The sequence below is a fragment of the Notothenia coriiceps genome, unplaced genomic scaffold, assembly GCF_000735185.1.
Source record: "Notothenia coriiceps isolate Sejong01 unplaced genomic scaffold, NC01 NC01_scaffold00013360, whole genome shotgun sequence".
Taxonomy (NCBI): Eukaryota; Metazoa; Chordata; class Actinopteri; order Perciformes; family Nototheniidae; genus Notothenia; species Notothenia coriiceps.
In genome coordinates, this window is record NW_011346061.1 from 4,316 (window position 1) to 20,097 (window position 15,782).

General features: G+C 40.1%; 1 protein-coding gene across 4 annotated transcripts; it reads left to right on the forward strand.

Annotated features, from left to right (window-relative positions):
* The first annotated feature begins 303 nt into the window (after positions 1-303).
* On the forward strand, positions 304-8,001 carry tcea3 (transcription elongation factor A (SII), 3). 4 transcript variants are annotated; one of them, XM_010774016.1, is made up of 21 exons: positions 304-553; positions 1,388-1,450; positions 1,618-1,723; positions 1,838-1,928; positions 2,823-3,314; positions 3,395-3,526; positions 3,798-3,899; positions 3,988-4,056; positions 4,166-4,270; positions 4,381-4,449; positions 4,749-4,808; positions 4,915-4,986; positions 5,070-5,138; positions 5,210-5,272; positions 5,353-5,427; positions 5,752-5,912; positions 6,102-6,158; positions 6,270-6,424; positions 6,548-6,694; positions 7,482-7,553; positions 7,639-8,001. In XM_010774016.1, exons 1-21 carry the CDS (start codon positions 485-487, stop codon positions 7,645-7,647), a joined length of 2,238 nt encoding a protein of 745 aa, XP_010772318.1. In that variant the 5' UTR covers positions 304-484; the 3' UTR covers positions 7,648-8,001. The 4 variants fall into 4 exon arrangements, with proteins under 4 accessions (XP_010772318.1, XP_010772319.1, XP_010772320.1 ...); XM_010774017.1 differs by having other exon boundaries at positions 4,384-4,449; XM_010774018.1 differs by lacking the exons at positions 2,823-3,314; positions 3,395-3,526 and having other exon boundaries at positions 308-553.
* Positions 8,002-15,782: the final 7,781 nt, after the last annotated feature.

Genomic DNA, 15,782 nt, shown 5'->3' on the forward strand with positions numbered 1-15,782 from the left:
CAGAAAGGGTACATCTGTGTTACATAGTGCTGAAGTTCTTGGTGAGCTAACACACATGTAGTAACTGTGATCCGGTGTCAGGCTGAACTTTGGCACGACAACAAAAACTGTTGCACTGGAAATAACAGGTGCAGCCAAAACACAGAGTAATACGAGACTGAATACGGATGCAATGAGGTCACTGATGTGTAGCATCACAAGAAAGTAATCAATGAATATGTCTCTTTAACATATCATTAAGTGAATAACCATTAGCATTATATATGTGTGTCCACTTCAGCTTCTATATTTAGTTGTTGTCATGTGTCGTGCAGCGTGTGGGACCCTGCAGCAGGACACGCCTCTGGGCTGAATGGAGCGTGCGCTACAGTCCGACCTACAGAGGAGACAAACAGTTGTTTAGAAGGAAAAAAACTAATTTCACGGTTTGCAATAAGTACCCTATCGACATTATAGGTTCCTTGTTAATCGAGTAAATGCAGCGATGACGCGAGAGGAAGATCTCATCCGGATTGCAAAAAAACTGGACAAGATGGTGACTCGGAATAACACGGTGAGAACTTATTTTGACACCCACAGGTGGTGCGTCGTCCCGCCACCTCGTGCTGCACAGAAGGCTCTTGAACGTCTCTTCTGGAAATATTTCCCCTCAGATTTACCTTGCATTACGTTTGATTTCGTTTGTATCGGTGTAATACTTCGACATTTGAAATATGAGCCTGACTGTAGGCTACTCCACAAATGATCAACAGGTGTTAGGCTCTACTGTGCCGCGCTCTATGGAACAAGTTTTGTCAGCTTTTCGACAATTTCTGCAACTTTTTGCAGTTTGACGTTTTAAAAGTGACTCGTCTCGACAGAAAGTAAACAGAGCGACCATTGGGCAAGGTCGTTTGTGAATGTGTGTGTGTGTGTGTGTGTGTGTGTGTGTGTGTGTGTGTGTGTGCGTGCGTGTGTTTGCGTGCGTACGTGCGTGTGCGTTGTGAACTGCAAACAGGACGTTGTTTCATGGCGCGAGTCACGGAGTGCAGAGTGCATTAGAGGGCTTTAAACGACAATGCAGTAGCAGCCTACTAAAAAAATAATCCATGGAAACTTTGATTTCTAGAATGAAGACAATAGTCTCACAAATGACTATGTAATGCCTGTTATGATATATAATTTAAATGTATGAATTAATATGTATTTGTCTAAAATGCAAATAACAAAAGTGAAACTGTTTCTGCTCACACACACGATCTGCACTTTCTTTTTTGAGATGTTCATATTTGCATGGAATCAAATCTGCATTAGACATCTTCATGACATATTTGTAAATAAAACCATTCAATATTTCCAGGTTAAAACGTCTGACTTGTTTTTGCATTTCACTATTTTGTGTGTTCAGGAGGGTGCCATGGACCTGCTGAAGGAACTCAAAAGTTTCAATATGACACTCAAACTTCTCCAGGTATGCATTTATTTATAGAAGGACCATGCATACAATTATGCACCAGTATGTTGTCTTTAGTCTAATTTACAGTTTTCTTTTTAACATAGGATTTATTGATAGTCATAAACCATCATGTCAAATAAGATGACTGCTATTACTTAAGATCAAATGTATGTTTGTTTAAGGAAACGAGGATCGGCATGTCAGTGAACGGAATCAGGAAGCACTGCACAGATGAGGAAGTCATTGCCTTGGCAAAGGTCCTCATTAAAGACTGGAAAAGACATCTGGGTACTTGACACTGATGCATGATTTACTCAGCAGTAGAAGCATGCTTTGTGCAGTAAACACATTATGAACCGAGTGATTTACTGATATTATTCCTCCACACAAACATTCACACAGATACTGAGAAAGCATCCCTCACGAAGAACGGTTTGGACTCCAGCAACACGGCCGGGTCTCCAAGCAGCCCCCCCTCTGACACACAGAGCAGGTCAGTACTTTGACAGCTGCTGCACCGAAACCCCACAGCTAGCATGATATTTAATGAAGAAGCAGAGACAAGAAGAGAGTGTTGAGTGTGAACTGGTTTCATTTAATCTGAAATATGATGTAGTAAAAGATGGAAGTGTAGACGTTCAGGGAGATAGAGAGATGTTTATCATGAATTGCCACAATACACAACAGTAGACCTAGAGTACTTGTAGATTTGTATTTATTAAATATAGTATTCATAATAATGTATATTATATTTATATTACATAGAAATAGTTTAACACAGCATCTCCTTCATAAGAAGAACACAAATTAAAGCTGTAAGAAAGTTTCAGGAGTCACACTCTAGCAGCCTATCCAGTCAATAGTTATTTACACTGTGTAAATATTTTCTCTTTTTTTAAAAGTTTCCATGGAAGCTTTTAAATCATATTTTGTCTGTCTACGTTCCTACCTGCACCTATAGGCATGTCATGATGGAAGCTTCTTTCCCTGAGGCTTGAATTTGCATGTTTTTCTAGGTAAACATGTTCACGAGTGCGAACTAGGGTATTTCTAAAGACGCTACACAGTATGAACGAAGTGATCATGCATGGTGTTTCCATCTGAGACTGACATTGTTTGTCCCCATTTGGATTTAATTTATTCCACTATTTGCTGTAAAAGCTGTAAAGGCATCTCTGAGTTTGTACCGATACAGCCGTTAACTATTGCTGAGTTAATCAGCTTAGCGCACAACTGAAGTAATATAGATAACCCGTCAACATCAGTCAGTTTAATCCTGTATGAAGAGGGCTTAAGGTGCAACAACAACAGACCTGACGTAAACTATAGACGTTTTTTTCTGGCTCTGGGAAAGAGGTAAATATGATACTCCCTTTGTTTTTGTTAGTCACAGAAGACTGGGTAACAAATCCAAACACGACTCAGATCCTGACAAAAAACACTCTGATAAAAACAGAACAGAAAAACACAATGATGAACACAGAAACAAAAAGAGACACCAAGAAGAGCCCAGCGATGAAAAACACCTGGAGGAGCCCCAATATGAGAAACATCCCCAAAAAATCAGAAAAGATAAGCATTTAGAAGAACCCGAAAAGCAAGGACATGCAGGGGATGGCCCACTGGAAGCAGATTACTACAAACAGAAAAATATGCAAGACCTGCAGGGTGAGAAAAAGCATCCAGAACCAAGGAAAGAAAGACCTTTAGGAGAACACCTGGAAGAGTTCAAAAAGGAAAGAAACCCAGAGGAGCCGAAGAAGCACAGCTACACAGATGACATGAAGAAGGGCAAATATAAGGAGAGTAACAGACACGAGATGCCGCCGATCGAACCCCAGAGAAAGAAACCAATATTTTCCAAACCACTATTCGAAAGGTGAGACAGAGGTGGCTCAAAAATGTATTACTACACATCAAAACATGCGTCAGAGTTTCAGATTAAATAATGTATTGCAGGAGAGGAGTGATGGACTGCACTGTTCTTTATCCCACCCGGGACCCCTCGCCCCCTCGCCCTGCCCGGGCCCCACTCCCTGCCCGGCCCCCTCTCCCAGTTAGACGCCCCTCAGTGGACCTGAAAAAAGACAGGTCTGGACCCATGCATGGCGTGCGCTGAAGAGCATGATGGACGGAAATATAACTGCACCACATAACCCTTTCTGAGTCACTCGAATGCACTGACATTTGTGTCTTCAGTTTTATTAGCAGACTCTTGGGCTAACCGGATACTCTCTGTGCATGGGTGCATGCTGTGATGGGTCAGTGAGGTGTGTCAGAAAATACTTTTGATTCCACTGGAACAGCATTGGGTACTCTTCAGTTGCCCCTCTCTGACTTTTCTGTTGTGGTATTTGTTCAGGAAGGACGGTAAAGACTCTTCCTCCCGACATCCTCGTCCTCACGCTCCTCTCCCCGCCTCTCCGCCGGCGAAGCGGATTTCCGTGGAAGTAAAGAAAGAAAGGTCAGGCATGCTTCGGTGCATGGTGGACTGAGTTAGTGCAGAGAAATGTGAGATTTCTCAAACAAATGTTGAATTTTTTTCACACCAGGAAGTTTCCACTGGATCCCAATGCTCCATTTGCTCCTCTTCCTCTTCACCTTCATCCTCCTCCACCCAGGTCAGGGTCTGCATGCCCACTGCGTTGCCTCACATAAGTAATTGCTTATAATATCCACTCTCGCCATGAAGCGACGCCTCTCAACTCAAAGGTGTTTTCTTTTATTCAGAAAGGAGCCACCTGACCCCAACGCTCCTTTTGCTCCACTTCCATTTCACCTTCACCCCCAGGCTCCTCCCCCGCAGCGCCAATTACCCGATGTGAAAAAAGAGAGGTCTGGATCAGATGAATTCTCATTACAGGACCGGAAGTGTCTGACAGCATTATTTTTGAAAAATTATAAATGTTCCTTTCTGAATCGAAACCTTGTGTTGTTTGCCGCAGCAGGAAGGAGTCATCAGACTCTAAACCTCCACCACAGAAGAAGACATCAGACCTTGTAAAAAAAGAAAGGTCCGGGATTCTGGAAATTATTCATTCTGAAAAAAATGCTGGAGGATCAGTGACCTCAACCCATGTTTTTCGGTTTCTTTTTACGTCGCTGCAAAATAAATAGATTTACAGAGTTTCCAAGGATACATTTAATCAGCTTAAGGTTTTATTCACTATGTTTCTTGCATTTCTTCAATATATGATGTAAAAATAAATTATTCACTTCTTTACTTACAGTGTAAAGGGAGAGCAATAGCTAACTGTAAAGAGCAAATATATTATTTTGGTAATATATATGGACATTTGTTTTATTTTTCCAGGAAAGAGTCATCGGATATCAAAGTGCCTATTAAACACTCAGATGAGGCTAAGAGAGAAAGGTAGGTCACTCATGAGTATGAACACCTGTGATGGTTATATGTGCCTTGTTGTTCACTTTCTGCAAGTGGATTTGTCTAAGAATCAAACAAATGCTTCCTTTTTCAGGAAAGATTCATTGGACTCAAGACCGCCCCTTCCCAAGAAGCCCAGTTTGGATGTCAAAAAAGAAAAACACAGGTGTGCAGAAACAAATGAATTCAACAGTATATTGCCTTTGAATCAACACTAACTACACTTTATCGGTGTCTCTTGTGTTGCAGGAAGGACTCCTGCGACTCAAAGCCTGGCCCACCAGTGAAACATCCGTCAACTGACTCCAAACCTGACAGGTAAAATCTCACTCATACTTGGAAATGCAAAGGAAATGTATATTTACTGAAAGTGTCTCATTATTCACTAGGCGGAAATCCATCGATTCAAAGAGAAGCAGCTCACCGCCAGCAAGGAAGCTACCAGCTGAAAGGTCAATCATTTTTCCGTTAAGGTTTCAGAGGGTTTCTCTATGAAAAGCAAGAAGATGACGCTATTGACTTTGTTTTACAGGAGAGAGTCTCACGGCTCTAAGACTCCTCAGCCTGGACCTCCACAGAGGAAGCCCTCTACCGACAGCATTGAGAAGTATTTCAATTATTTATTTATGTTGTCAATAGTAGGGTCATGTAGGCTAAGGTTTATGATGTTTGTTGATGATTATTTAACATTTAATCTAGCTGAAATACATTCATCTTAAGTAACTTATATTCAGGTAAACAAACCTAAAGCCCATAAAGACATATGAATCATTTGAGACCAAAGCTAATGAGGGTTTTATGCTGCCCCAAAAAAGCAGATCACAAAAGCAGGTAACTCCTTTCCTTCCTAAGGTCAAATCAGGCCAAACACACAGGAGGTGTTGCTTCACACACTTTGAATGCTATGCTTTAATGTGTCCTTTTTCTATAGGAGGGGCAAAGCCGAAACTCCTAAAACTCCCACCACCCCGACCAGCCCCATGTCCCCCAGCTTCAGTTCCCCCGGGGGGCCACTGTCCCCTCGTTATGCTACTGGGGACTCCATCAGAGACAAGTGCATTGAGTTGCTGGCAGCTGCCCTGCGCGCAGACAGTGAGGCTAAGATTAGACTTTATCACTGAGAATACACACTACTGTAGCTGCTGTGCTCTGAATACTCTGACAAAGAAACACATACAAAAACAGACTGCAGAGTGTAAATCTACAGCAAGATACCACCAAGGGAACACACACAAATGTCACTGTGATGTCCAGATTTACTTTTGTTTCTGGTCTTTACAGACGACTTCAAGGATTTTGCAACCAACTGTGACAGCATGGCTGCAGAGATTGAAGATCATATCCTTCAATTTAACTAATTGTTTTTCTCTATGTTTGGTCATCAAACTTGAAAGTATCCTGTTTGACATTATGACTGTGATCAGATCTACCTTGACTGCGCGGTTGCACATATCTACCAGGAATCAAAGGCCACTGATATGAAGTATAAAAACAAAGTCCGCAGCCGTATCAGCAACCTGAAGGACCCGAAGAACCCTGGGCTTCGCAGGAACGTCCTCGCAGGAAACATTGACTTGGGTCGCATCGCCAGCATGTCGGCTGAGGTACAGAACACCGCCAATTCATACTAAACCATCCATGAACTCCTTTTGTGATGCTCGGATCTGTTGGTGTGCCACACTTTTATGTTGATCTGCCCCAGTTTCTCACATATTTGCTTAATGTAGGAGATGGCCAGCGAGGAGCTGAAACAGCTGAGGAACGTTCTCACCCAGGAAGCCATCCGGGAGCACCAGATGGCCAAAACTGGAGGCACCTCGTCCGACATGTTCCAGTGCAGCAAGTGCAGGAAGAAGAACTGCACCTACAACCAGGTAAACACACACACCTGTAGTATGCAATACAAATGTCATAAAAGTTTCATACAAGTCATATGATAGAATCTCACAAAATAAAAAACACAGTGCCCTGTCCCATAAAAAAAATACTAAAGTATTATAGAATGTCATAAGAAGTGTCGTAAAGAATGTCATGGAAAAAGGCCATATGAAGGATGTCACGATTGTAATAAGAAAGGTCATCGTATTGTATGTGATGAAACATCTAGTAAAAGAATCGTTGTATAGTCTGCCATAAAAAAAAAATTGCACTTGTAATGGAAACTTCTGGAGCATGGAGTCGAAACCCAATGAAACACGGGGAGAGCTGCTGAAACTTGATGGCAAACACTGAAGATTGATATGAACTTACGGCCTGAGAATTGACAAAGACATTTACTGCAGCTACAAGGTGACACAGTCAACCAATTCTGAAGATCTCTCCTCCAGTCCCATGTATTTAGCTAGCTCTGAGAGAAGAATCAACATGCTGCATAACAAGATAAAACTGGCAAAGCACTATAACTCCTCTATCAGCTGACCAGCAGGCAGGAATAGGGAGGCAAAACACTGACTGCACAGCAGCCCTAGGTCGCAGGCCTGTGCTCAAGGGCAGTACAAACTGATAAACTGGGTCAAGGTTATGGACCTAGGAACACATTTCCCAGACACCACTGTGTTAATGAAGAAGTTTTATACAATTGTATTCAGTTAATCTCCTCATTGTATCCTCTTATGTCTGCAATGTTTACAGCTTCTTAATCCGTGTGTGTGTGTGTTTTAGGTGCAGACACGCAGTGCTGATGAGCCGATGACCACATTTGTCCTGTGTAATGAGTGCGGTAACCGCTGGAAGGTATGTATTTTGCCGACACTTGTTTCAATAACTCATAATGTCTTTTGTACTTCATCAAACTCTTTCTTTTCTTTCTAAATTTCAGTTCTGCTGATACCTTCCAGATGAACCGTGTTTTTTTTCTGAGAATATTGAACTTAATTATTTTCTATTATGGGTAGGGGGAGGAGATTATTGCAGCTAGTGATTTTAACAGATACAAGAACAATTTTTACTTGACCTTTTTTAGGTTTTTAGGTATGTGCTGAAAACTGGTTTTGCTTTATGTTGAATTGAGCATGAAGGTCAGTTTGATGACCGTCAACACATCACAAAGATCATTGTGCTGTCATGATGCCAACACTATCCAGTTAATATGCTACGTGATATCATAGCGGTTGAAGTGCATAAATCATATGTATGATTGCTTGTTAAACTCACATTTAATAAAGAAAATTCACAGTCTTAATCAGAGTTGATGCACCTTCATCATCAACGTCTTGTGGAGTATGGTTTGGGTTACTTCCACTGCATAATATTTATCTGATGGTTTTATCCAAAGCGTGGACATTCCTTCAGGAGCAATTGGGGTTTAAGTATCTTGCTCTAAGACACTTTGACATGTTGACTGCAGAGGGTCGAACAGCTGACCCCCCGATTTGCAGATCAGCGCACTAACCCCCGGAGCTTCAGCGGCCACGTTTCTTTCGGTATATTGTTTTTTATTATAATGTTTCAATAAACGGAATGGGACCAACTTAGATGATAAAAGAACATAACATTTTTTAAATTGTCTGAAACAACTGTGATTAACTAATTGAAATCAAACAGAGAGTCAAATCTAACCATGCAGTAGACATGTAAATAATAATTGAATACCAACCATCATCCATCAGTTATTTCATAGATACATTTTTTTTCCAGAGATAAAACATTAGAAATATGGCATTTAAAAAGAGACATTAAAGAGCAAAGAGAATACAAGTAAACATAAAACAAGCTAATAAACAATAACATAGGTAATACATGAATACAAGTTACAGTGCAGTGTAATTTAAAGCAGCGGAAAGAATAAGAGTCTTCAGCCTGGATTTAAAAGTAGTAAGAGTTGCAGCAGACCTGCAGGTTTCTTTCACTGCTGCTTAAACATGTGACCCTATAAGACCACAAATATATTACATTGGAAACATAAGGACAGTTAATAGAGTAATACAAATCGTAAAAGAACAGCTGAACAATGATATCCATTATTTTGTATGACAAAAGAAAACCTGGTGCTAATAGCAGGAGATCAGAGATGTGTTTAGGCCATAGTTTAAAGTGTTTCTGTTGCACCTCTGAAATCATGCAGCAGGTGGCAACAGTTCACTGTAATTCAAACTCAGGCAGCGTCAGTTTCCACAATTATATTTTTCACTCTTGAGGTTACCGACCACAAATAAAGGAGACGCTTGCTTGTTAGTCCAGCTGGCTGCTAAAGCCACAATGCTGCTGAACACTAACATGACAATATTAAAGCCATTTAACAAAATAAACATGTTTTTTGAACATTACTGAATTTGATTAATGAGAAATAAGTTTGTGCCTAGAGCAATGTGCAAATTATATTCTTCAAATCTGTGGTTGCATAGATTGGACTTTACTAATGCAGCACTTTCATTAAATAAATATAATATTTGGCGGTAATGGTCTGCAGAAAGAATGGAAAGGAAAGCTTGCTGGCTGCCCTCAGGCTGAGTCTCCACCATCTGGTTTCCTGTGAATTTAAACCACATTCATTTACTTCTTCTGCATCATTTCCAACATGACATGTCCTGTGTTGATGCACACAGAGCTCAGAAAGCATCAGCACTTACTGTGTGATTCTACACGGGTGCATCGTTTGTAATCATCGTTCATCCTGAAACCATGAACCTGAAATTCAATTGAACAGCTACATATAAAAGGAAGTCTCTCACAGCAGCAAGTTAAAAATAAATATTTAAGTGCCTAATTTGTTAATGGGCTCTGCCACATAATTCCTCATATTTTCCCTAAGTGGCATCTGCTCTGTGACATCTGTGTTCCCAACAGTTGGTGAGAAGGGATGTTAGAAAATAAAAGATGCCGTACCACTCTCCATACTTTACCCCAAATGAAGAGATCTAAAAAAAAAGAAGTTTTCATGCTTATTTGAACATATTTATAAGGACATTGCACAATTACATAAAAGTAATTACATTTGGACACTTTTGCGTTTTGTACTATATCATTGGCTTTTCACCCTTATATGTATAATGTATGTATAATAACGTATTAGCTTTTCCAGCAGTCATAATACACAATACTTGTCATGTTCACTTTTATGGCAATGTTGAACTTCCTGTCTTGGGGTCAATTGATGTGATAGGCTCAAAGAAATGCGAGTTGACATTTAGAAAACCTCGACCTTTAATTGGCAACAAGTTGTAAAAAAAAAAAGGTTGCCCATAAATCTATACAGTACATGTGCGGTGAGACATGCATGTCAAGTAAATGAAAGACACACTGTGATGTAAGCTCAGTATAGATGTTACATTGTCTCTTGAGAACATGTGTGGTAGGTGGTAATCCATTAGTGACAGCCACATGACGGCATTGTCCAATCACAAACCTCCATCAGCTACAAGACAGGCAGACCTCGGGAGTTAAAGTGACTGGATGAATATATTTCACTACACATAGAACATTTTGACATAAGACAACACTGACAGGCAGAAACAGAAATTCAAAGTATTTTTTCCTCATCGACAACACAGCACTCTTTAGTCTGTTAATGGCTGCTACTTTATTTTGAAATGCTCAAAATTGAAAGTATTACACTGATTCTTTATCTGAAATGTTTCTCTGCAGTGTTATGATAAATCTGTAACTAGCAGTCTCCTGTTGTCGCTGCATGCAGTCTCTCTATAAATGGAAACAATAAAAGCCTTGGTTGGCACAAAGTGTCACAGAAACAACATAATCAGTGAGGCGATTAAAAGTACAAAACATTTGTACTCTTAATGTGTATAAACAACAGTAGCCTACATGGATATAGCTTGACATATTTATAATCTCAAATATACTTACTTGTTACTCTATAGACAATAAGCGACAACAGAATTTATAATGTATAAGTAAATTGCAGTTGCTCCCTGTATAATCTCAAAGTAATGTTTGTAAAATGTTTTTATCTTCAGACACACAGTTCAATCAGTGAGATTAGCTTTTTGACAAGTGATTGCAGCTTTTTCTTCCCGTTGGTAAAACTGAGAGAATATTGCTCACGAGGAAAAGGCTCTGTCTAAGCCCTGTAATCTTATGTGATTTTCTTCTACCTCTGTAAAATATCTTAAAAGCAGTAGTGTCAAGCCAATCTGCTGAAGGAGACATTATCTCCCCATGAAACTTTTCAATTTAGAACATCTGCAGACTCTAATGCATCTGAAATGTCTTCACCTTTTCAAATCCTGTCGAGTAGTTCAGGTTGTCTTTCAACCTCAGGGACTGTGTCATCATGCTCATGCTCATCCCTACCCTATATCAGGCCATTACTCTTTAATGTCGCTAAAATGTCATGCATCACATCATCGCCTCATCTTAAAAGGCACTATCTTAGTCTCAAAATCAGTATTACATTACATTACATTGTATCCAAAGCGACTTACAATAAGTGCATTCGACCAGGAAGATACAAACTTGAAGAAAACAGAATCATATAAGTACATCAGATTTTATAGAGCTAAAACATTTCAAGTGCTACTCAACTGGCTTTAGATAAGCCAGTCCTTTGTTAGTATATAAGTGCTCTGTTAGTACTTTGTTAGTAATTCTTTGTTAGTAATTCTATCTCTCGAAGTGGAGTCGAAAGAGATGAGTTTTCAGATGTGTATTATGGAAGTATCATGGTATTGTGGCATCAATAGTAGAAGCATATCAATCATTTTACTGCTTTACATCTCTATAATTACCTTGTGAGAGGGTGTAACATGTTAAATGCTCATGCACTGCTGATATGTTTGATCAAAGCATCACACATTTCAGATTGCAATACAAATGCACAGAGGAAGAGAGGGAATGTAAGATTTATCTCTGGTCTCCTGTGGAGCTTCCTTTTCAAGCTCCCGCTTTTCGTTCTCAAAAAAGCAAACGCCATTTCATCATTTTTTCCTCAAGGATGCTTGGATGACTGCATATGTTGAGAGCTGTCAGAGTATGGATACATAACCATGTAAACGTCTTTTGGCTTTCAATTTGAAGGATGCAAGTTCCTTGAGACAAGCAAGTCCCTTTTGATCATGCTGTATAGAGGGTAAACCATCCTGTAGAGAGAACACTTTATAGTGGTTATTACAGTAGCTAAGAGCTGTGCAGTATGACACCTGTTTGCGTGATATATCCTCACACTCATCTTGAAATAAAAAGTCGTGTTTTCAGGAAAGGGAGTCAGGGGAGTGGCGTTCAAATAGAACTTGATATAATATGCATTGTTGCGCTAGGGCTGGGTGAAATGACCTGGACCGGACCTGGGGAATAGTGTGCTGGAGACAATTCCCTGCAGTGTAGTTATGTCGATGAAAATCTTAGGTCCCAGGCTCCTCCAACAGTGCAACACAATAAAACAGATAAAATAGTGCAAGTAAATACAATAAAATAGAATAGAAGTAGTGCTATCAGTGGACATATTTAAACACAGAACTCACAGTAAGAAAAGTTTAAATGAGATGTTTTTGTAGCGCCCAAAACACACAAGTTAACCGTAGATTTCTCTACTGTGCAGGTGGGATGTGAGAAAAACTCATTTCCAAATCATCAAAAAGTTTTGACCCTTTAGGCAAACTGTGTGTTGTGTCGCCAGGTGGAGAGGTGCAAACTGCAGAGCTTAAAATTGTAAATACGGAGATTTCCGACACCATAAACAGAGAGACTGCTGCTACTCTCTGAAAGGAAAACATCAAGAAGTGAAGCATTCTTCAGACTGCATCACTTAGCAAGTGATCAATACAATTGACAAGTGTATAGCAGGAGGCTTTAGGCTGGTAAGAAGTGATGTATAGCTGGGCATTAACAAACACAGTCTACATCCAAGCTAGCAGCTCTGTGAAGTATACCTTAAAAGGAAATGCGTTACCATTTAATTAGACATAAACTTCAGAACATACTGTACTGTTGGGTGCATATTATAAGACCAACAAATAAATACGACCTTTATCGGCAATGTGCAGATGCTCCTGATTGATGCCTTAAATGTCAGGTCCATTTCATAGTCCTGGTCAACACCATTATCATGTGTAATGAGGCTGAAGCCTTTTTCATGGAAATGTTGCTCCCCTCTCATCATCTGCTGGAAATTATTCAATGAGCCTTGTCGAGTCTTAAGAGGATAAAAACAGACGGCAGCGTCCAAGGCTTCATTGGAGAAGGCACTGTTATTGAGAAGCTGTTTTTTAATTTATTTAAACATTTTGGATAGTATGAAGTGGTGAACTTTTTTATCAGGCAGTTCTTCACACAACTTGCTAGTACCTATATGATATTTTCCTTTGTGTCTCTCTTATTTTATACTGCTCTCAGAGAAACTTCATGTCTGTAAATGTGCCATGCTGGTGGACTCTGGATATGTTGTACAATACAATAACATTAATAAAATATGCCTGTGAGTATACATATACTGTATGTGGCTGGATCATATTGCTTAGGAGCTCAGGGACATCCATCCACAATGGTACTCTATCCCTCCTTTGAAATCACAACACTTATAATATCTATTTACATTGACTTAAGGAAATCATGGAAAAAATGGGGTGGAGCTTGTGTAAAAGCGAACAATGACAGAAAAGTTGTTTTCTTGAGCCAATACATCTATTTATGTCTAAGGAAACACATTCCCTGTTCAATATTTTAGTGATTTATAAGTAGCATTCAAGAGTCTGTGTCTCAATAGGATCGATGTAATAGGGTAACAAGATATTATCCTTTAACAAAATAATTTCGCTTGTCAAAGCAGTAGTGATACAACCTTGTTTACAGTTCTGTTCTGCACCTCTGTTTTCTACGCTTACTAATCTCACTCCAGTGTGATTTCTTGCTTACCACACCGGCTTTCAAAGAGTATGTAATGAGGGCTTTGCTTTGCAGCCGCTCCTTCTCCCATTGAATGCTTTGCCTCCAACATTAGTGTTTGGAAGAAAACAGGAAGCTTGGACTGCCATTAGCCGCTCTTTTGCTGGCTTTTAAGGCTTGCATTAGAGTCCCTTATTCAACCATTTATTTTACTTTGTTTCTACGGCAGTGGCCTTTTCTGGACTTAATTATATGGATAAATGCACATGTACAGTATTGGTGACAGTTTACTACTGACTTCTATTGATCCACAATGCAGGCATTATTCATTTCTCTTGCAATTGTACACATTGTGCTGTTGATATGGTTTGAATAAAATAAACATCATCTGTTTTCTTTTTCTCCATCATGGGAGGTTCTGTCAATCCTGGATTTGCAGAGGTTCAATAATCTAATCCTCTCTCTTCTCTCCAGAGTTTGCCGAGCCATATGTCACTCTACTATGGGATTGGCTTCCAGCTGCAGAAACTCATTAAAATCTAATACCTCATCCTACTTCCCCAAGGCCGAGGACCCTTTGGTCATAATCCTACAGGCTCTCTAGTTAGTAGACAGACTCTTGAATCAGAACTATTCTTCACAAAAAGATCTTAAAGTTGTTGAATTATTGAGATGGGCTAATGCTGTTTTGGTGCTGAGCACTTAGGATACAGCGAGACAGACAGCATGGGGCTGTACTGCAGCTAAACCTGTGCAACAAAACCTGAAATACACTCCCTGTTAGAGCATGGGCATTGAGCCATGTGATGCACCTTGGAGTGATGCCTGGTTAGTTTTAATAGGGAGACATTGTCAAGGTTGAATGGCGCCATGAACTTTAGACGATCACAAATGTCAGTGGCCATCAGAGGCTCTAAAGCCATCGTCCACTGACACTCATAAACACAAAGGAACTGAAGCTCTGTGCATTACAAGAAAGGCCTGATTGGCATTTACTCTTTATGAGGAATCTGAAAATAGATGTGTTGGCGTCAACCTCCACCCGCCATGTCTCCTTCACTGTTATCTTTTCCCCCCCCAATCTCCGGCTTTCTCAACCTCAAATCCTATGGTCACTGACTCTACTTCAGCTCATTAGCTCCCTCTCAGATATGTCCTTGTCTATTTTACACCTGGACACACACACAGACACGCACACACACCCATATTTCACAATATATCTGCATTATAATTCAGCACCTTTCACCACTGAAATGATTTAGCTGCCTTTAACTTTTTGGCTGCTGAGCGAATCCACTCCTCTCAAACAGCCTTGATCACTCTTCTATCTTTGTTAGCTTGTGTTCAAAGCAAGGCATCCTCCCTGGGCTACAAACATCATTTGTATTTGAATTTCATCATATAGGTTGAGGAAGCTTTCAAGTGGGTTTCATCATAAACAGTTTTCCCCTAGTCTCAAGAGGGAAACTGTAATGTAAACATGTATGTGGTCCCAGTCCTGCAGGTGTGACAGTGAGGGCAGCAGCGCTCCCACAGGATGGTAAAACAACACGAGTGGTCTTCTCTGCTATATCGCGGAGAATGCATATTGAGACTTGGCGGGCTGTTTCCTTGACAACCACATTTTACAACTTACCAAGTGTCACACTGTTCACTGAGGTCCTCTTGACTCACACTTTATTTTCTCTCGTTTCGAGCCAGAATACATGCACTTTTATCTCAATCTTCTTTCAACATCTGCTCTCAAACTCACCACTCATTTCTGATTTTCATTATCCCATATATTTCTGTTCTTTTCGTCACTGAGGTTTTTCTCAGCCTATAACTCATTCACTCCATATTTGCCCAGTCGATATTTCTCCGTTTGCTGTCTTCATGCTTTCATTCTCCTTTCAACTCAGCAGCTCTTAGATTGGATCTTGTTACATGTATCTGTCAGCTGTAGACATTTAGCAGATAGCAGAAAATGCATTTTCTTTTTTACAAATTAAAGTCAAATCCATTTTGTCGCTTGGAGTAGGTTCACAGAGAACGCTGCTGATCATCTGCCACTCCAACAGTGATCTTTGCCTCTTAACAGTGTTTGTAACACTGTTAAGAGGCAAAGATCACTGTTGGAGTGGCAGATGATCAGCAGCGTTCTCTGTGAACCTACTCCAAGCGACAAAATGGATTTGACTTTAATTT